The sequence below is a fragment of the Suricata suricatta genome, chromosome X, assembly GCF_006229205.1.
Source record: "Suricata suricatta isolate VVHF042 chromosome X, meerkat_22Aug2017_6uvM2_HiC, whole genome shotgun sequence".
Taxonomy (NCBI): Eukaryota; Metazoa; Chordata; class Mammalia; order Carnivora; family Herpestidae; genus Suricata; species Suricata suricatta.
This window is the reverse complement of record NC_043717.1, coordinates 31796890-31818764: the sequence shown is the minus strand read 5'-3', so window position 1 is coordinate 31818764 and position 21875 is coordinate 31796890. Positions and strand designations below refer to the sequence as shown.

At 47.4% G+C, this 21875-nt stretch overlaps 1 protein-coding gene across 1 annotated transcript in view; it reads right to left on the bottom strand.

Annotated features, from left to right (window-relative positions):
* Positions 1 to 622: 622 nt before the first annotated feature.
* TSPAN7 (tetraspanin 7) overlaps positions 623 to 21875 on the bottom strand; it is a 120022-nt gene continuing 98769 nt past the window's right edge. Inside the window, exons 3-8 of the mRNA XM_029929446.1 lie at positions 20569 to 20643; positions 18309 to 18404; positions 16530 to 16685; positions 10923 to 11006; positions 1884 to 1956; positions 623 to 1609 (exon numbers count right to left, since the gene is read on the bottom strand). Of these exons, the coding sequence (XP_029785306.1) occupies positions 1888 to 1956; positions 10923 to 11006; positions 16530 to 16685; positions 18309 to 18404; positions 20569 to 20643 (480 nt within the window). The 3' untranslated portion in view covers positions 623 to 1609; positions 1884 to 1887. The remainder of the gene's footprint in view (positions 1610 to 1883; positions 1957 to 10922; positions 11007 to 16529; positions 16686 to 18308; positions 18405 to 20568; positions 20644 to 21875) is intronic.

Here is a 21875-nt window from a genome sequence, read left to right as displayed (position 1 = left end):
TTTTAGATCTACTTCTTCGGGAACAGATCAATACATACTTTCACTAGCTTTTTTTTTTTTTTTTTTTGAAGTGACCTCATCAGAAGGAAGATACAGATCACAGATAATCTATACTGTGCCTATTGCTAAAATGTTCTTTTAATCAAGTGTAAGGATTCCATACGTTAGTATAAACCAGGGCACGGGGATGACGTCATTTCTTCTCCAGACTGAGTTCCTTCTATCCGGAGGAGCAAGAAGGAAGGGAAGAATACGTGCTCATTAGAAACAACAAAGGAAAGAATAGATGTTCATTTCCTTTCTTTGTTTTAATGACATTCAGACTTTTGAAAACAGCTGAAATCTTTCTGCCTCTAGTCTGAAATAATGCGAAGCATCTATTTTTGTGGCCAAAAATAATACATGCTTTTCATGGTAACTGACTTAAGTTTCTGAAATGTCCATAAAAAATATCTAACCCTTCAGCTTTTACACGGCCCAAGGCTGCTTCGGTGGGGATGAGAGCATGCGCAGAGTGGTGTGTGAGCGTGGAAGGTGGCCCACTTCCAATCCCCCGTGGAACAACATGAAATAGAAATATGCGTTTAGAAACTTACAAAACCAAAGAATGAAACACGGCAAGTTGTAGTGATTCTATTTATTAATACATGTATCACAAATGTTTCACAATATCAATGCATTCTTGTTGGCATGCTAGATAGAGGCATTGTTTCTGAAGGTCTTCTAAAAATATTTTGACTTTTGTTCCCCCTTCACACTTATTTTTAAATTGATTCAATGAGGTCCTCGATGTTTGTAATGTCAATGCAAAGAAAAAATACAGAAGGAAGTAAAATAACACAAGAGCAATTAACTGGGGAGAAACAGAAGTAATATTATTTCCTTCACAGGAAGTAACAAGACGGCTCGGTAACAGAATTATAAAGGTTTCAACTGAGAGGCATAGGTGCACTAAACTGCCTACACATACCCGGGCATGTAACAATAGTGAACAAGGAGGCGGCCACCTAACGCCCAATTCCCTTCATGCATGACGCATGCTTTTTTCCTCCGCATGGACAATTACTGATGTGTCTCTTTACGTAGCCTAGGCAGCCTGAAGAAGGTAGTAAGAGCCTTAGTAAAGGGAAAATCAAACCAAAGGAGGTTAAGCCAAAAGAACAGATAGTTATCTACTTATCTACATCAAGGGGTGTGGCATTTAAGGATTTTGCTGAAGGGCTAGTACGAGCCTTCCACACTACATGCAGGGCCCAGCAGGGCCAGTGATGGTGGGGTAACCAGCCACCTACAATGAGCTGCAGTTGGACCAAGTACAGATGGAGGAGCTGGTGCGCACGGGGGCCTCAGGTGGGGTCCACTAGGACCGGATGCAGGGAACCTGGCTACACTCTGGCACACAGGGCTTCACAAAATGGAACGCTACACGTGATGCGGGCTGGAAGGTGGAGCAGAGACTGTGTGGGCGGGTCAGTTGCACGCTGGGTGGGGGGTTAGGGAGCGCGGAGGGGCGTGTTATGTACTGTGCTCTGACATCCTTTGCAAGTCTTTCAAAGATTGCTGTGGTTCTTTTTTAAAACAGGTCTCTTAGGCCCTCGTTCTTGAAAGACTACGAGAGAAAGGAAAGCATGTGAGTGACTCACCATGAATAAGGACTTAAAAGAAGGTGATAAGCTGAAAAGAGCACTTCTACGTTTTGCACAAGAGCGGGGACCCCATCTCTGCCCCAGCACGTGCACCACGGACACGAGGTTTCAGCACGTGCACAGGTGCCCCCGCGACCCAGTAGTTATGGGGCCAGGCAGTACCCTTGCCCACTTGAAGGGGAGTATGTGCCCCAAAAGGGAGAACCCTGAAATGAAACAACCCCCACATGCACTTACCTTCTTACACCATCTCATACTGGTTGGCCGTGATGAACCGGGACAGACAGCAGGCCAGCAGCATGCCAATCAGCTGTTGCCAGAACGAGAAACGAAGGTCACAGTCTCAAGTCACTGAACTACACACTTCTATGACCCCCTCAATGTATTTTTTTAAGTGTCCGTTTATTTATTTTGAGAGAGACAGAGAAAGAGCGAGAACAGGCATGTGTACGCATGAGTGGGGATGAGGCAGAAGGAGAGAAAGAGAGAGAGAAAGAGAGAGAGAGGCTCCCAAGCAGGCTCCATGCTGTTGGTGCAGAGTCTGACTCCGTGCTCAAACTCACAAACCCGTGAGATCATGACATGAGCCGATATCAAGAGTCAGACGCCCAAGTGACTGAGCCAGCCATGCGCGCCACGCCTGGATGTAATTTTTGGTGACTGAGGGTCTTTGCATGTGAATGAGGAAAAGGGCACTAGAGGAAAAGATCAGATGGGATCTCAGCAGTGGGATCTAAGATTTTGGGAGTCTTGCTGCTCAGGCAGGACAGCTGGAGGCTCTAGAATGGGCCATAACATTCCACTGTAGCTTGTTCTGGCCATGTGAAAGCAACTTTTGACACAAAAGGAGTATTTAAATTTGTTCACATGTTACAGGAGGAGTAGAAACATTGAAGGACCACAGAATCTGGGACATGTTAGCAAAAATGCCCACATTTCATTCAAAGCTGTGAACACACGCATCGGGAAGATATCTCAACATGGTATGGTACCTGTGCCATACCTGGCCAATGGGACCACAGTTCCTCCCTGGAGACAAGGAGACCCCGTTCTTGACCGGGCGTGTTTGCTGGTAAAAAAGTCATGGTTTGTGAGAGATCAGTGTTAGGGGAAATCAGGGTTTCCCCTTTGTCTCTAACCATGTAGATATTTGAGGTCTAAACGAGCCCATCCACACTGAAGGCCCAACTCCTAGGTTTTAGGGGCTCCCGAACAACGGAGAGCAGGGTATCCCCCCCTCCCCAGAAGACTGTGACTTGAGTAGCACAGGGGACCTGATAAGAACTGCTGTGACACTATCACAACACCTCCGAGCACGTCTCTTCTTCGTATGGGAAACCAACATTCTCATTCCTGACTCTGGCGAGTCAGCATTCTTTGGACAGGAGCCTGACCTTGCACTTGAGCTAGGAGGCCTGCAGCTGCTCTTGGCCAAATGGAGTCCCCTCTCCTTAAGCAATTGGCCTTTTTTTTTTTTTAACTGGGTCAGAGGTGGGAATGACCTTTACAGATCATCTGGCATGGTGACCCTCCACATGTGGCCCCAGGACAGCAGCAGCATCCCCTGGACCTTGTTAGAAATGCAAATTCTCAGGGCCTCGCCTCAGACTTGTGGGATCACACTCTGAGGTGTGGGGCCCAGGACTGGTGTTTAAAGGGGCGTCTGGGTGGCTCAGTCAGTTGAGGGGCCAACTCTTGGTTTGGGTTCAGGTCATGATCTCACAGTTTGTGTGTTTGAGCCCTGCTTTTCACTTTATGCTCTCAGTGAGGAGCCTGCTTGGGACTCTCTCTTGCCCTCTCTCTCTCTCTGTCCCTCCCTCTGAACACAAATAAACTTAAAACATAAAGAGTTGGTGTTTAAACAAGCCTTCTGGGTGAGAGAAGGACTCAACTCGGTTCATGTAGCTGCTTTTGTCTGCTGGCTCTCCCCCCACCCGTTCAGCCTCCCGTCTGTCTGGCTACCTTTCTGGCCAAAATCTTAGATTCTTAACTTCCTTTTCAAAACTAAAACCATGCTGTGAAATACAAGCACTACAGCCTCTGTAGGGTATGGCACACCCACCACTGTATTGCGCTCCCTGTTCCTCCTACCAAGGCTCTGGCCAGCCTCATTTTGTGCCACAAGATACAGAGTCTTGTTCATGTGCTGCCAAACCACCAAAGGAACCCTGGCTGTAACCTCCAGAATTCTATGGTGAATGGCAAATGAAAATCTCCCCCCATGACCGTAAGGACTTTGAACCTTGTAGCTTGTCCCTGTTCATTAGAACTGCCATTTTCTGAGACCCACATATACCAGAACAGACTTGGAATTCTTAAAACGCAGATTTCAGCCAAAAAAACAAGTGAGCATTAGAGGAATAGAATATGTGAGTGTATCCAGCTCTTTAACCCTTCCCACGTCCCTGTACAATATTACCATCCCGACTTTCCACATGAAACATTGGGCTCTGGGGAGGAGAGAGAATCTTACCCCCAACCACGCTGGTAACCGACAAGGAGCTTAAGGTTTCACCCTCTTCCGCTGGTGGAGGACAGCCCCTTTCCTTGTCCCTCACCCCTGCAGCTCAGCCTAGCTAGCCCCTGCCCTTCCCAGAAGAGCTCGTCTGTCTCACCTTCCCGAGAGCTCCTTCTGTCTCACTTTGCAAACTTCAGAGAGAGAGGGGGCTTTCAGGGGGCATCGCCTCATCTGATTTCCAGTTCCTAGACTCTTCTTTCTTTGTAAAGCTTATCAGTTTCGTGTTTCCTGGTTGAGCTCGTGTGTGCTTGAGACACGATAGTCACCGTTATGCTTCGTGGTTTGCAACGCCGTGAGAATTCGGTGCTTTCCGATGCTCCTGGCCTCGGTGGCAACTCATAAGCCGTTCAGCCCCAAATCTCTTTAGAATGCTTGTATCTAAAACCACTGCTTTCAAGGAAATACAGCATGTCTCTCCACTGTTTTCCCCCCAAAATGGGAACACCATCATTCTTACACACGGGACATAACTTCTCACAGAGACAATAACTTTTAAAAATATTGGCACAAATAAAAGCTACTTGCCTTTAAACTTACTGTATTGTACATTTCTGGGGCAAGAACACACCTTCCTGTTTGCCCACGGAAACAGTTTCTAAAAATTATTATTTTTTAAGTTTACTCATTTATTATTTCTGGAGAGACAGACAGACAGAGAGAAAATGAACAAGTGGAGGAGAGGCGGAGAGAGAGGGAGACACAGACTCTGAAGCAGGCACTGGGCTGTCAGCACAGAGCCCGACACGGGGGCTCAACCCCATGAGCTGAGAGATCATGACGTGAGCAGATGTTAGATGCTTAATGGACTGAGCCACCCAGGCACCCCTGGAATTGCTGATTTTAAATTTGCTATTGTGTTTTTATCATGTTTGAGAGAACCTTTGATCTCTCACCTTCAAAGGACCAATTAAGGGGAAGTCAGGGGTTGGGGGGGAGCATCCTATACTTAATAGCACCTATTACCAGATAGTTTTAGGGGGACATAACAGAAAGCCTGTTCTGCCAAAGGCGTGGCCTCTTCCTCGGTGTGAGGACAAATGCTTGCTGGCCACTAGACAGAGAAGCCCATCCTTATTCAGATGATGCCTTTTTTTAGGTTAAAAATATGTATCATTGCTAGGGATACATATTTTTAACCTAAAAAAGGCACTCACAGGTCTAACAGGAGGAACCTAACAGAGGACCATAGGGAGGGGAAAGGGGGAAAGAGAGTTGGGGAGAGAGAGGGACACAAATCATAAGAGACTACTGAATACTGAAAACGAACCGAGGGCTGAAGGGGGAGGAGGAGGAGGGGAAGGGGGTGATGGTCATGGAGGGGGGCACTTGTGGGGAGAAGCACTGGGTGTTATATGGAAACCAATTTGACAATAAACTATTATTAAAAAAAAAACAAAGTGAACACACTGTGGGAAAAAAAATATGTAAAAAGCACCTCAAAGAGCAGAGCTACACCGTGTGGGATTCCGGGCAGCCTCTGAGGAACAACGGCTCATATGTATTAAGGCTGCAGTGTGTGGGCATTTGGACAGACTCCTGCTTTAAACCCCAGAGGGAGACAGAAAAGAAGACCTGGTCCCTTATGCTAGAGACCCCTTAGGGCGGGGACTCGAGAACCACCGCTCGCCATTCCCGTGGCTGGTGAAATGCCTAATATCATGCAGCTTATGGGGTTTTAGATCAGATTGTTTTTGTTTGGTTGACTAAGACTTTGTAATTAGTCTTCATCTAACTTTTGGAGGTAACCTTTTATTTTTCCCACTCTCTGCCTTGTCAGGACTATATTCTGCTTCCTTTTGGGTCATGAAAGCCTCTGGGAGGTCCTGCTGCTTCAAGAACTGAGAAAGCAGGAGCGCGGAGAGAGAAGAAAGGCCCTCTACTTAGTGAAAGGGTGACTCCAGGCTTCCTCAAGGCACTTTCACGCAGACGGCCGAGTGGCCTAGGCGCCAAGAAGCTCTAGTGACGTTGTATTGGATCACTGGGGCTCTGCCAATCACCAGCAACAGGGCAGATTCCAAGAGGTGGGAGAGAGGGGCTGGGGCAGTGCCCATGTCAGCAAAGACAAGTGATGTAAGACGTAAGAGGCCAAGGGCATCACCATGGGAGCCAAATGTGGCCCAAGACCTGATTGCTGAGGGCAGAGTCAGGATAGCAAAGTTATAAAACAACTTCTCTCTCTCTCTCTTTTAATGTTTATTTTTGAGAGAGAGGGAGAAACAGTGTGAGGAGGGGAGGGGCAGAGAGAGAGGGAGACACAGAATCAGAAGCAGGCTCCAGGCTCTGAGCTGTCAGCACAGAGCCCAAGGTGGGGCCTGAACCCACGAACCGTGAGATCATGACCTGAGCAGAAGTCAGACGTTGAAGCAACTGAGCTACCCAGGCGCCCGAGGCAACTTTCTTAATAAGAAAGTGACAAGCAATAGATCCAAAACTTAGATCTTTATAATGCCTGTGGGAATTATAAAGTGGGAGATACTACAAATGCTGTTTGGGGCCATGTCAGGCCCTGAAAATACTAGAGGAGTAAACAGCTCTATTAGCCTTCTTTGGCCATGTGTCATAAGGCCATCAACAGCTTTGCCTTGCCCCGTACATGGAAGACGTAAACAAGTCCCAGAGGAGAAATCCTGGTTCATTATGAATCATCCCAGCAGCCTGCGGGCCCTGGGGGAGGCACTGCAGGGGTGAGTGTCAGAGGATGGATGGGTAGGAGGAGGATCTGTATTTTGAAATGAGCACCTTCTTCTTTTCAATTCTGCAGACTCAAACCATGGCATCCTGAAAGCACGCAGTGAGTTCCCTTTAGGTGCTACCTGAGGCAAGAACAAGGGGGATCTTGGGCCCGAAGGTTTGCTAGAGCAGGCCAGGTGGAGAAGTCGGAATTAGAATCCCGGATCTAGACTCGCAGCCCAACCTCAAGCAAGCCACTCAACTCTCCCCCCCTCTGGAAAACAGCTCTACCGGCCCCATTCAGGACTAAAACATCTTGTGATGTGGAGAATTAATCCAGCCTAACGTGTTCCAAGTTTAGTGAAGCCCCATGTCTATTTACTTTGGATACAGAGAGGTTACCACTCCTGGCCTGCAACACACAGCAGAAAGCCAACCAAGGTGGGAGGTGGAGTCACAAATGGAGTAAGTGTCCAGACCCAGACACCCTCACCTTTGGCTTCCAGGCCATGTTAGGGGGAAGTGATATTCCCATCCTCATTCCCTCATTTTCTCTCTTTTTCTTCCTTCCTTCCTTCCTTCCTTCCTTCCTTCCTTCCTTCCTTTCTTTCTTTCTTTCTTTCTTTCTTTCTTTCTTTCTTTCTCTCTTCCTTCCTTCCTTCCTTCCTTCCTTCCTTCCTTCCTTCCTTCCTTCCTTCCTCTCACTCTCCCTCTCTCTTTCCCCTTCATGCACAAACATGCACACACATTCTGCTTGGGTATGTGTCTCTCCAAGCTCTCTTGACTGAAATAAAAGCTTCCAAAAATGCAGGGGGGAAGTGCGGTCTCAAAACACACCAACCTCCTGCTGTAAATTCCTAGGGTAGCAGGACCTGCCCATCCAGTCCAGACAAGTGGGCTTTCCCTTGAGAGGGCAGAGACAATGGAAGTTTGTGGAGAGAAGCATCAAATGCCTGCCCAATGCCTGCTGTCCAGAAACAGAACTCAAAGGCTTTAAGTTAGCTAACGTGGGTAACAGGGTAAAAGGTTTTGCATAGTCTGTTAAAACGCTAGACTCAACTTAGTTTTCCTTGTACTTTATACCACCTTTAATTTCTGACACAACAGATACACAAAGCCAGTTTGTTCCAGCAGGTGATATCATGGATGTCACAAGAGCAGGTGAGGAAAGGGGCAAGGAGTAGGTAGATGGTAGGTGAGGGAAGGGGAAGAGAGAGAGAGAAAGAGCTGGCGAGTACATGGGAGTGTGAGAGCAAGCCCTGTTCTTTCCTACCTACTTTGGCCTCTACTCAGTAGAACTTCCATTAGCATAGGAAGGCCAAGACATAGGCTGACATGACTGATTCACCTAAATGAGCCAACATTTGCTAACTTTTACTCTGACGTCGATCCTAAAAATTTGAACACTTGTGGCTAAGGCTTTGGTTCCAGGTCATTGACTAGGGTTGGTATGGCTGGTTCTTCTTGAATAGGGATCCGGTAAGTGGCCATCACTGTTCCAGAGAGGTCTTGGATGGATCTCCTGGCACCTGGATGCCAACTCCAGCTTCCGGAAGCCCAGAAGAGGCTGCTGGCACCATTAAAACCTGCAGCTGCTAGCACACCAGGCTAGGAAAAGCCAGCGACACCCATTTTTCTCCCTGCCTCAAGCTGAGCATGGCAGGTCTCAAGTCCTGTATCACTGCACCTGTCTGGTCATATAGGGGGGGTGGTATTAGCTCAGCAATGCCACCGGGCTTTGTGTTTTGTTTTCTTACCCTAACAACTATGTGGTACCTTAATGAGACCTAGACTCTCCACAGAGAGTTTGTTTGGGGGTTCCCTGAGGGGCTTTGGCTCCTCTCTCATTGCCCTAGAGGGCCACAGAACACACTCAACCATCCCACATTGGGGATTTCTTCAAGGTTAGCGCAGTTAGATGAATGCTCGTCAGGCAATTTGTCTAAAGCATAAATCCCCACCAACCCCCCTTCACAGGGAGGTGTGAGAGAGAAGTAGAAGTGAGGTCTTAATCAGATCCTTCATGACTTGGTTCACCTCACTAATGAAAAGAGGAGACTCCCCCGTGCCCCTCATGGCCACGAAGGAATATTCTTGGAAGATATATTTTATCCATGAGATTCTAGACTCTATGACGCTCTTTTCTCCCCATGGACTGTATTGGCATCGTGTTCCTTTATGGTTCTAGGATAGCCTTTAAGGGAGATGCCACCTGTATTCCTTCCTCCAATGGGACAACTGTCCCCAGTCACCAAGCACAAGTCTGGCTTGTCGGTGACGTAACCTGACACTGCATATACGTGTATAAACTGTACGTACAAGCTCTCAAGTGTACCTTGCACATCTACATTGGATGTGAGGTACTGGAGCCCCTACTATGTCCCCTGGCTATTACAGATATGTCACTGAAGTGTACTACTCAAGTATGACAACAATCGGAAGCAAGTGTGGGGTAGCCACTTTTGGTGGAATGTCTTTGGAGACGAGTTGGCACTGTTTGTGGTGCCATTCTGGTGTGTCTGTGTGTTGGTGTGTTGAGGGTTTAATTCATTTCCTGAGCTGCAAGAAATGGAGAAGTGTGGTAAAAGAATTTTGAAACTGCTGGAAGGAGCACACACTCCTGTTGGATGATTCCACATGCTCTTGTGACACAAAATGTCACATGGGATTTTGTAACCACCGAGGAAGGAAGGCTTTGCAACTCGCCTGAGACTAAACCCTCTCTTTGCACAAACTACTAGGGCAATGTGCTAGTCTTTGGTCTAAGTGAGGGTTACACAGGTGTAACACACAGGTGTGTTCATTCTGTGCTAATTTATTAAGTTGCACATTTATAATTTATGCACTTTTCTATATGTGCCGTACTTCAATTAAAACTTTCTAAGGATGGGGATGCCTGGATGGCTCAGTCATTTGAGCATCTGACTCTTAGTTTCGACTCAGGTCATGATCTTCTGGTTTGTGAGATTGAGCCCTGTGTCGGGCTCTGTGTTGACAGCACGGAGCCTGCTTGGGATTCTTTCTCTCTCTGCCCCTCCCCTGCTCGTGTTCTCTATCTCTCTCAAAATAAATACATTAATTAAAAACAAGTTTTAAGGATAAACTTGGCTAGAAAGTGCATTTGCATTATGAGGCAGGAGGGAAGAAGGTATCGGGGCATCCAGAAGAGGGAAGCATAGTCCGAGAGAGCCAATATGGAATCTCGGGCAGGGGAAATTAGAGTGGTGGAGACAGGCCGAGAGAGAGAGAACATTAATTAGGCTTTGTTGGAAAAACCATCTGTTGGTCTGAAAAAATTCCGAGTTAAACAGACGTAAGGTTCTCATTGGGTTGTTGTGTGTACATGTGCTTTCCTTCTTCCCATAGCAACAGCACAGCAACAATACAGCATTTGGCTGCGAGACCAGAGGCCTGTGGAGGTGGGCCAGATTTTTAGATTTAGATTTTAGGTGTAGCCTAATCTTGTTCCATCCTTGAGTATATGTCACTCACTTCATTTGCAGATTTACTTCTCCCCTATTTTATAGAGGCTGGGTGGGGATAGAGGGCTACAAAATTTAATACACAAAAATTCCATTTCCTCTAAGAATGAATAGTACAATTTAGGATTAAAAAAAAGTGATCACAAAAGATGAGGTTTGATAAAGGTAGGCTTTGTGGAAGAAAAGACATCTCGTGCATAATTAACAGGAACTAAACAAAACCAGAACAGGGCAGCCAGGGGGGAGAAAAGGCCTTCCCCAAATCCAGATCAGCCATTTAATGCTTGGAGTTGTTTATGCTCCAATTAAGCCAGCACTTTGTTCAGTTAACCTCCATTTGACCTACAGAAGAAGCAAGTTGTTTTCTGGAGCTAGTCATTAGTTGAACTGTAACCGATATTCCCTTGATGGCAAAACTTCATTTAAGTTGAAAAAGGAAAATCAATAAACAGATGACCTGAGGACTAATGAGCAAGGAGCTCTGACCCCATCTATCAGCCTTCCGCAAGGAACAAGGGAGGCAGGCGGGGAATCTGGAGACCGGGAGGGAGGTGAGGGCAGGAGGCTGGGGAAGGCCAGGCCTGACCGCATAATGACGCAGGCTACCTGGGAGAATGCGATTCCGAAAGCCACTCCAGCGATGATCCCCATGTTGGTCTCCATGAAACTGGTCACCAGATCATAACAACCCTGCAAACAGAGAGAGAGAGAGAGAGAGAGAGCGTGGTGGCCTCAGAGATGCGTTTTACCCAGGCCAGACTGGGCTGTGTTAACTTGCGACACTCCCACCAAACAGTCTGACCCCACGCTCAGCAACTACAACTGCAACTCACCGTAGGAACTCACTAGCGTTTTTTCAAACTTAAAAAAAAATGGAAAAATTTCAAACATACAGAAAGGCACAGAGAGCAGCATGTTGAACCCCCAAGTGACTCCTTCTCTAACCTCACAATTAACATGTGGCCAATCTTGTTTCGTTTAAAGCTCCTCACCTCTCCTCCCCTGGCTGGATTATTTTAAAGTGAGTCCCAGATATATACTTTCAGCCAGAAATGTTGCAGTAGTAGGATTAAATCTAGCAGGAAATCTGTAAGATCTATGAGGCAAATGTTGTACACATAGGGAAGCAGACTCAAACAATACAAAGGCATTCCACACCCTTGCATGGACTCACCATCGCAAACATAGTTACCAGCATTTTGACAATGAATGACAAAATCTTAGAAAGTAAAGTGAAATCATTTGGTTAGAGAGAGGTGTTTGAATGCCTGCCACCTTTATGGTGTTACGGGGTTCTTCCTAAAGAGATCAATTTTTTTTTTTTAACAGGGAAAAACCTACGTTTTAAAGTCCTCTTTTCCACAAATTTACTATGTGACCTTGGACAAGTCACTTCCCATTTCTGGAGTCAGTGACTTTATCCATAAAATGAAGTGAATTTCCCCGTAACGTACTATGAAATCTCCGGATGTGATTCAAACCAACACAAATTTTACCAATTTCAACGGTAGCTTAATACTGATAACGTGAATCACCTTCCTTTAAAATAAACGATATGGTTGGAATTCAACCATGTTGCCAAACAAGTTTTTTCACTGTGGTTTTTCAGGATTACATTTTATTAACCTAGGCCAAGGAGGAAGTGCCAGTTGTGTATCGCCCATAATGTGAAGGCAGAAATGGACTCTTTCTGTTAAGTACCCACCAGGTTGAATTCTGTGTGTGCGTGTGCCCGTGTGCGTGCGTGCATGTATGTGTATTTATTTGAAACTGAACCACATCAACCTAGTTTCTGAACTGACTTAACAGTTTCAGAAGACATGGTCTTTCTCTAGTTTTCTGAGTTTTCTACTTAAATGTATAAAGTCTGCAAAAATCAAGACATTGATTTCATGAAGAGGGCAAAAAGGATTCTTGCTTTTTGAGAAAGGCATGCTAAATTGTAATGATATCTGAAGAACACAAAAAGCCACGCCTCCCATATTTACATTCAAAGTTTAGCACTGTAACATTTCTCATAGCTTATGAAAATTCTACTGACGCTGTACCTTCTAATGAGTCATATTTTATGCATCCTCAGTCTGTCTGCTGAGAAGTGCATTAACGTAGCAGCAGTGTTTTTTTTTTTTAAAAAATGTGTATTTATTTTTGAGAGAGAGAGACAGTGTATGAGCCGGTGAGGGGCAGAGAAAGAGGGACAAGAGCTGAGCTGTCAGCATAGAGCTCGATGCGGGGCTCAAACTCACGAACCATGAGATCATGACCTGAGCCGAAGTTGGATGCTTAACTGACTGAGCCACCCAGGCACCCCCTGACACACGTTTTTAATGCAATGGGCAAAAGACACTCCTTGGTTAGCTGATGCAAATTTGAAGGCAGGGGATGGGTGGGAAAGGAAATATGTCAAGAGGAGTTTTGAAATGTGATTCTCTCTTTATAGTAGAAGATTGCTTGCTGATTTCATTTTTACTAGTGAAAGTATATACCACCCTACTTTTCAAAAGGTGGTGGAAGGGAGAGCAGATTGGGTTAGAAGAATTTAAGGCGAGAAAAGAAGAGGATATTTGAACACTCCGCCAAATGGTGGCAGCTAAGACAGCACTTTGCTGAGGTGGCCATTGTGACCGTATCTTCTCCAGGCCTGGGACGGCTGGGTGGAGGAATGAAGTTTAGCCCAACACCAGTGTCAGGTCTGCTCTAACTATGGAAACACAAACCCAACCATAAAAACCAGAGAGAAGCAAGGTAGGTGATTTTCTTATTCTGCAAGATATTTTGGCACAGGTATTTTCCCCATGAGTGTGGATTCTGCTTATGAGTAGAACACGTTTTGCTAACGTATGATTTCTATCCCACTGTAGGAACATCCACAATCAATCACATTTTTCATAAGCCCACACCACAACCAGCAAGAGAAACCAGAACAGTGAGGTCCCAGCCATTAGTGCAAATGTGACAGAGTCGTTCTTGCCACACCTTGCTTCTCAAAGTAGGGGCAGCAATAGCAATCATCACCTGAGAGTTTGCTAGAAATGCAGAATCTGAGGTCTCACTGCCTATTTACTCAATTGGAGTCTGCCAAGTCCTCAGGTTATTCCTTTTTAATGAATTTTTATGAATGTGACCAATATCTCCATATGTTTCATATGCTCGTTACAGCTTGAGGAGGACTCTCCTAGAAGAAAAGGTCTCCCATGGTTTTTTCACTCCACAGATGAAAGCAAATTACTGAAGCCTGTCAATAGGACGGTTACTTTAATGAGAAGGGGGGAAGTGATTTCGCTTTTTTGTTGTTGTCACCACGCGGACCCACAGGCCCATGCTCCAGATGTCAGCACAGACCTGCAGACCACTAGGACAACTGTCGCCCTACAACCACCGGCCATGTTTGCATCCCACGCCAAGGTCCCCACTACACCGTGATCTTACCTGCCCACAACAATCTCTTACAATTCCCTAAAATGAAAGCCTGGTGGTCAGGTGTGAGATCACTCCACAGAGACCTACTAAGTGTCCTAGGAAACATCCAGAAACAGAATAGGTCATTCGATTGCCCTCTCAGCACGTGGAGATCAACACAGTCACCGGTGGGAAACGTCTGTCAGTGGCAGATGTTTGATACGAGGAGTAGACAGATGTCCCAGGCAGGTTCTGGGAAGAGGTGTCTCAGTAGCCACCAACCAGAATAACTCTCTCTTCCTCTTGTTCTTAAAAAAGGTCAAGAATTCCTATGGAGTAGGGGCTCGGATGGTGCTGTCTGGCCATGTGAACTTGCACACATCCCAACATCCTGCTAGCAAAACCAAAATAAATTCCACCCCTCACACAAAACAATAAACATCCTGTTTCACCATTCTCACCTCCCTCCCACTGTCTCCCTGGTATTTGTACAAGGTAGGTTTCTCAGGCTGCCAGGAAGAGCCTAGATTTTCTTTCTGTGCTATTAAAGCATAGGGTTCAAGACACCCAAAGATCTACAAGGGTTTAGATAACAGGATTCCACAGAACGACAACATGACAGTAGTTAAGCCTTCCGGGGGAGGGAGCTGGGGGGGGGGCTAACACTCACAAGCATCTACTATTAGTATCCCAATAGCCTGCCTCTTACAGGTGAAGTGTCTGAGCCTCAGACCCAAGAACTTGTCTCAGTGGTTCGTGTGGGCATCAAATGGGAATAACTAATGAGACTCAGTAGACAAATTTTGGTTTTCACTCCTCACTCTTTCTCCACGGAGAAAGCCAGGTCAGAGGAGTTAAGCACTTTCTCCAGGTATTTGAGGGACCCAGGAGAACGCTGAGCAGGACTGGGGCAGGAGGCCGGGTGGGGAGGCAGGGAGTGAGGTCAATGTACAGGTTATCAATGAGATGGAAAAATGTTACCTTATCTTTCTTTCTAAGGATCATAGAGATGCACTGTAGGATACAACTCTCAACTTGCTTCTGAATACTAAAAGACCCTCCGTCCAGGGACCTGCTCCGTCTTCCTAACAAAGGACACAGTGTGGTGTAGTGGATGACAGACCACACCAGCATCAGGGTGATGTTTGCGTTATAGTTAACATTTAACATCACAGCTAACGTTTCTCTTGTCTGTACTGTGCCCCGGCACTGCGCTTTAGACACTTTACCTCCCTCAATCCTTGTATCAACCCTAAGGGGTGGGGACGATTATCTCCCTTTTACCAACGGGAAAAAGAAGAATGAGAGAGGGTAAGTCTCTTGATCAGGGCTGCACAACCAGCAAGTGGCTAAGCCAGAATTTAAAGTGGAGTCTGACTCCAGGGCCCACGCTCCTTCCTGACTTCTAGATCCCCAACTTTCCCAAAAGGAAATTTCGCTGTAATGGACGACTTTATCCAGATTGATGGCTGCTTCTACAAAGGACCTCCTCAGGCTTTGTTATGCCAATATCCCACTGCCAAAAAGCACTTCTTGTCTTTTATAAATTGGAGCATCCACTGCAGCGAGGTATGCTCGGCACTTTGTAAAATGGCAGCGTAACAACATCTCTGGGGGCTCAGTGGGTATGTCCAGGAGGAAACCAGACGTCACCTTACTGACGAGAGGTGAGGGAGGCCCCACATTCTGGATTCATAAGAAAATCCCAGTAGGAACAGATGTCCTCTGAGCTAAGACAGGAAGTGGAAGTGGGCAGTACGGAACATCTTAACCTCACCACACCAGGAGCAAGAAATAAGCCCAGAATGACAAAATGAGCTTCTAGAATGGCAACAATGCTCTGTGGCATTTACGCTACAGCTACTAACGTTAAATGGATAAAATAGAGAATCCGCCTCTTAACATTCTAATCGTGAGAGCATGGCTACCTTCCATGAATTATTCAGTAGTTGGTCCAGGTCACGTCAAGTTTTGAAGACCTTGCAAGAACAGAATTTTATCGTAGTAAAAAAAGATAATATACCCGATGGCCGCGTAACGGCAGGTTAAGTCAACAATAGGGTATTTTTTTTTCCTTTCTGTTTTACCAAAACAGGTATTTTTTTATCTGGCATTTCTCTAAACATTAATGAACACAGACCCCCTCCTCACCTTCACACAGTTTTATCATGCCTTCATCGTATTCTCTGTGAAGTGGGGTACAGAATTGGTCTTTCTTTTCTCTGACTACTGAAATTGGATTTCCTTCATTTTCTGTACATGCTACCTTTCAAATTTCTTTTAGCATGTTTTTCCTCTCTCTCTCTCTCTCAATCTCCCCCTCCCTCTCTCTGATATCTTTGGGAGTCAGCATTCTGACAGTGAGTTGAAGCAGAGTTGCTGATTTCTTTTCCTAGAGCCGAGAACGCCCTAAAATAAAGGCCACCCTCCTGGCAGGAGCAGATGTTGTCTGTCAACTCTAGTCCCCCTTGGTGCTAAGGACTGGCACCCAGCTGTGAATAATTCCATGTTTAGGAGGTAGATGAAGCAGAAGAAAGACAGCCAGAAAGAAGAAAGGCAGCATTCCCCGTCTGATATCCGCACTGGGCCAAACAGGGACCACAGCTAAACGTCCCTAACTTGCTGAGTCACAGCTCGCTCCCAAAGAAGCAGACAGCCTCTCTCCCAGGCACGAAAGGGCCGCAGAGAGAGATCTCACACTCCCTCCTGAACTACCATTTCTAACCTGTTTGTCATAGTTCCATAGACACGACACCAAAAAGCCATCCCCCAAACATTCACCATGGATCCCATGGGGGCTGACAGGACGCGTACCTTCTGGTTGACTTTGGTGGCGGCCACAGTCAGGTTGTGTAGATCCTGGGAATTGCAGTCGGTTTCGTTCATGCAGCAGCTCAGGGGGATGCCGCGATCCAGGAAGTAGGGGCTGGTGCTCCAGTTGGTGTAGTTCTGCACCCCACAGCAGCTCAGCTGTTAACAGGGGAGGGGAAAGAGCCAGAGCATGAAGGTCAATGACACTGCGGCCTCTTCCCTCAGGACCCCGCGCCATTTAGAAGAGAAGCACGGGCCCGAGGCGCTGAGTCCACAGGCTCGGCTTTGGCGAGTAAAAACGAGCTGAGGATCCCCTAACAATTCTATTCACTGGGAGGCCCAACCGGACTGAGAGAACGGAAGCCAGTCCTAGATCGCATGCTGTGTTGGCTTTCCAACCAGGTCCACAAAGGCCAGCGGTGGCTTTCTGGCCTGCCTCAGCATCAAAATCACCTATGTGGGTTGGGTGCTCTTAAACGTTCAGATCAACTAAATCAGGATTGCTGATGGGAAGCTGAGACAAAAAATGGCTTTAAAAAGCTCTTTCTAGGGGTGGCTGGGTGGCGCAGTCGGTTGAGCAGTTGACTCCGGCTGAGGTCATGATCTCACAGCTCATGAGTTCGCGCCCCGAGTCGGACTCTGCTGTCACTGCGGAGCCCACTTCAGATCCTCCTGTCTCTCTCCCCGCCCCTTCCCCAATCGTGCTCACTCTCTCTCAAAAATATATAAACATTAAGAAAAATAAAAAGGTCTTATTAGAGCTTATAGATCTATAAGATCCCTACCGATATGTAAATGGTTTGGTAGGGGAGAGTGATGTACTCAGAGGAAGAGAGAGCTGGTATCGGTAAACTATAGCCCACCAGCTGCCTGATTTTGTAAATCAGGTGTTACTGGAACACAGCCATGCCTGTCCGTTTCCGCACTACGGCCGCTTCTGTTAGGAGCAGAGTCACGTGGTTGTGACAGAGCCTGCTCAGCCCTCAGAGCCCAATTACCATATGACACTTTCCAGAAAAGATGTGCCAACCCCTGACATAAAGAATATTAAAGGAAATGGGGCAAAAGTAGAAATGGATTAGTGAATCTGGGTAAAATGTATCCCATTCCCTACATTCTTCCAGCAACTTTTCTGTTAAGTTTGAAATTTTATCAAAATATCATACACATATATATGTATGTATGTGGATACACTGCGTCTGAAGTAAAAAAACAAAATATGTAAAACACAGGTGCTCCAGATGGGCTGTCAAGCTTGAGCACGTGCACCTGCCTCCAAAGCACCTCCAGGCAGGAGACCGCGATTTTCCTCATCTCCTCTGCAAAGCATCCAGCAGCCAAAGGTCTCCCCACTCCCGTCAGAGCCTCGGCTTCTCCTGGGCCCCCTGCCCGCCCCCACTACACTGCCCACACCAGTAAACACAGCTCATCTGAGCTCTCCACCAAGCCAAAACATACCGCTTCCAGAATGCTCAGCAAGGCTGCCTACACCCACTGCCTCCTTTCCGAGGCTACAGATTTTCAGGGACAGCTAGCTTTCCTTGGGGTGCTCATAATTCATACTGAAGAAAGGCAACCCACAGGCAGGGGGCCCTCTTGATTGATAATAACGGCCCAGGGATCTGGGCCCTGTACAAGTGCTGGGTGTGAACTCTTGGAAATGGAACCGGACAGCGGGAGTCAAGACCGAAGGCTGATGGCCTCCCACCCACAGCAACCCCCCAGGTCGAAGGCCTGACGTCACAGGCGGTGGCCGGCCTGGTCTCCTTCCCTGGGACTTACGCTGCGCTGCACGTGATCCACCGCCCGGCTCCTCTCATCGTTGCCATTGTAATTCTGCATGGCGTCCGTGTAAGTCCTTAGGAAGGTGTCCTTGATCTGTGCAAGACAAGGGAGAGTACACTTCTGGACCACTGTCGCCCAAATAGACTCACGTCCATGCCCACTTCTACCCCCAAGATGACCTCTTCTGAAAAATCTCTGAATAAAGGTAGGCCGGGGGGCGGGGGGGGGGAATGTCCCGATGCCCATCCTTCTGTCCATAACATTTCCTGCCCTGACTCAGAAGAATAACAAAGGACAGGCCAGTGGAGGGTGGGAAGCCTGACGGGGCTGTGACTGGAAGCAGATTCCTGTTCTAGCATATGGGGGAGGGCACAACCAACTTTCGCTTACCTGTCCTTATGGGGGCCAAAAAGAGAGGCTAAAAGATATGAACTTTTCTTATTACTAAGTAGTTAACAAAACCCCTTCTCCACCTCTGCAAGCTCTGGGTTAACTTTCGAGCTGTGTTCCTCTAGAAACCTGCTGAAGGCAGAGTCCCAGGCACGATACCAGGCAGCTCCGCACTTAGGGTAAGACTGCCCCCGATTGCCCACATGACTCTGGAGTGGGGGGACAGCAGATGACAAGAGCTGCCTGGTGGGAAGCTTAGGGCTGAGGATGGCGACTCTCTTTTGACTAGGCATGTTCCTTGCTGAAATATTGAACACTATGCCCATGGGATAAAGAAGAGATCAATGGACGCTAGTCACATGGAGCTTCTAAGCCACGGTGGATGCCACACCTGGCTATGTCCTTTCGTGTCACTGCACCTGCGTTGTATGTTATGGGCAGGTGCACACAGAACAGACCAGGGCCACTTTGAGGACTTCCGCTTGTCAGTGGGCAGAGTGGTGTTCTAACCCCCCGCCCCCCCTGCTGCCTTAAGTGTTTGAGGTACACAGAGCTGAGGGAGATAAGGGGGTCCAGGCCCTGGGCATCACGGACCACTGAGAGAATGCCCCACCCCCAGTGAAGCCCAGTCATGGCAACATGTTGGGGGGAAGTGGGCAAGGGCTCGGCTGCATTTAGCATTTACACACCCACTGGGGGCACCTCTAGGGCTGCCGAGGCCGTGACTTCATCAGGTTTCACCTCACCTGAGAGTAAGAATGGGGAATCTAATTCCAGATGCAGCACCTGCACGAAATGGGTTCTAGAAGTCAGCCTTGACACCTGTGATCGCACCTCTGGTAAGGGGAAAACCAGAGCAAGCAGGGAAAAGGGGCAGAAAGAGCATAAGCCAGCTAACTGGGAACTGAACTTGGCCAAGCACAGAACAGGGTCTGGGACAGATCATGCTGGACTTTCAATAGCCTCTTTGTGTTTTCCACCTCAGTCTTGTGGTTCTTTTCCTTTGTAGCAGGTGCATATCTACTTCCAGCTTGACTGCTATTTCCAGGGTACGCTAACAGCTTGCGGGGAGCGGGGGGGGGTTAGAGCCAGCCCTTTATCGTAGTGCATAGCCTGCCTGACCTGTCACCACTATGTGTGTCTGAAAGGTGACACCACAGTGGCTACAGACAGTATGAGGACATCTTGGCTCTGCCTGAGTGTCTCCCCATGGTCTAAATAGCACACCCACAGTGACAGTATGGATGAGGATGGCCACACACGATACAAGACAGCAGGCAGTGTCCTTGAAACTACAGTTATCACAAAATAGTTTTCAAAATCCTTTTTCTCCGGCTTTAGAAGTCTAAAATAGGACATGTGAATTAGAAACAAAGCACTGTAGGGATTTCAGATGACTGCCTTCTCTTCTTTCGCAAGGCTCCTTGCACCTGGCCTCAGCTTCTACCCCCCAGTTGGCAGCGGGTGGCCCCCAGGGCTCTGGGGAGGAGACAGGGGAGCCCAGGCTGTTTGGGGGATACCAAGGAGTCCCAGAAATCTTGTGCCTTGCTGAAGCTGCTATTTTAAAAGGAGTATGTAATCTATTTTGAAGGTCACTTGCTTTAAAACCGGGTGGAGAATCATTTCATGTAGCAGCTATATCAAGAAACAGAGGATCAACAACAACTAAGGTTTCGAGTTTGACAAAATTCCTGCATTTAGATTTTTATTGGCATTTCCGTCCGTATTAAGCGACATTTGGCAAAGAGCGATACCACCAGAGATGCCAGCTAGCACATATGTGCCCTTTACACATTTCGAGACGTTTCCGAAATCCTCCTCCTCCCAAAGTCCCTTTCGCTGTGTTCTGTACTTCATGTATACTCACCTCATGGCGAAACACAAACCCTGAAATGCCAGCTACCAGCTCAGCCAGGAACACCAGGGACAGGAACATGGCATACTGAAAACCAAGCATGAGGGGACAGAGTCAGACACGTCAGAATGGAGCGGAGGGCTCCTTTGGGGTAGCTAACTTCTTATCACAGGGACTCACACAAATCCTCATATTCCCCAAAGTTTACGAAAAGCTTAAAAATACCCTTGTCCAGACTTCCTCACATGAGCCTCAATATAGAACCGTGTCTGTTTGAATAAATGTGCGCAAGCATTTTGGACCACATGTGCTGAGGAGAGCACATCCGGAGACTGGGCGCAACCGGGAGAAATCTGGAAGGGCTTTTTATAACTCAGGTATCCACTATTTGTGATGCTGGAATCGTCGGGCAGGAAAGTACTCTGGAGGTCACAGGACAGCGTTCTGCCCTGTCCGAGAGTCCTTCAGACCACCTCGGTCATGACACTCAGCCGGCACCTGCGTGCCCACTCCATCTGGCATCTGCGAGCGCAGCCTAATCCCCCCACCCACGCACCCCTTGCAGCCCATTCAGTTTTCACACTGTTCCAAGTGCTGGAAAGGCTTTCTTCCTCCTGGCCGCAGTCTGCCTCCTTGTAACGTCTACTTCCTGATGCCAGAACTGCTTTCAGGAGCTACAAGAGCCAGCCCAACCTTGCGCCTCCGCAACGGCCCTTGGGATGTGGCAACACTGCAATGGTGCCAACCTGCTGCTTCTCTTCAGGTGGGCAAATCCCTCCAGTTTTCTGGAGTGCAGCTAATAAAATGGCTTCCAAACCCCGTCCTTTGTAACTGTATCAATTCCATCCTGACAGGAAGACCAGAACGGGCCCAGGTCAATGCTGCTCCTCACTACAGCCATCATGCCTGATTGCAGCACTTACGGCAGGGGCCGGGGCCCCCGTACCTTTCTCATTCTGCACAAGGCGTGGAGCTGACAGCCTTTACAAAGCAAAGAAGCGACACCACTAACACTCCATAAGCGTCTGAAACCCTAGTGCTGCTTACTCATTTCATGCTTCCTGTACTTTCCGAGTTGAGTGCGTGTGTGCGCGCACACACGTGTGCCTAAGTTCAGGGATGAATTACATGGTACTTAGGAGACATGAAGGGTTTCCATTTTTGTGACTTTAAAAAGCAGATAAAAGGAAAGAGAAGTGACTCTTTTCCTATAAGGCATATGCCTTACAATCTGTTTCTTTTCATCTCAAAATAAAATACAACAGTCCTCAATGTTTGGAATGCTCCTAGGTGATGCTGTAGAATTTGAATCGACTGTA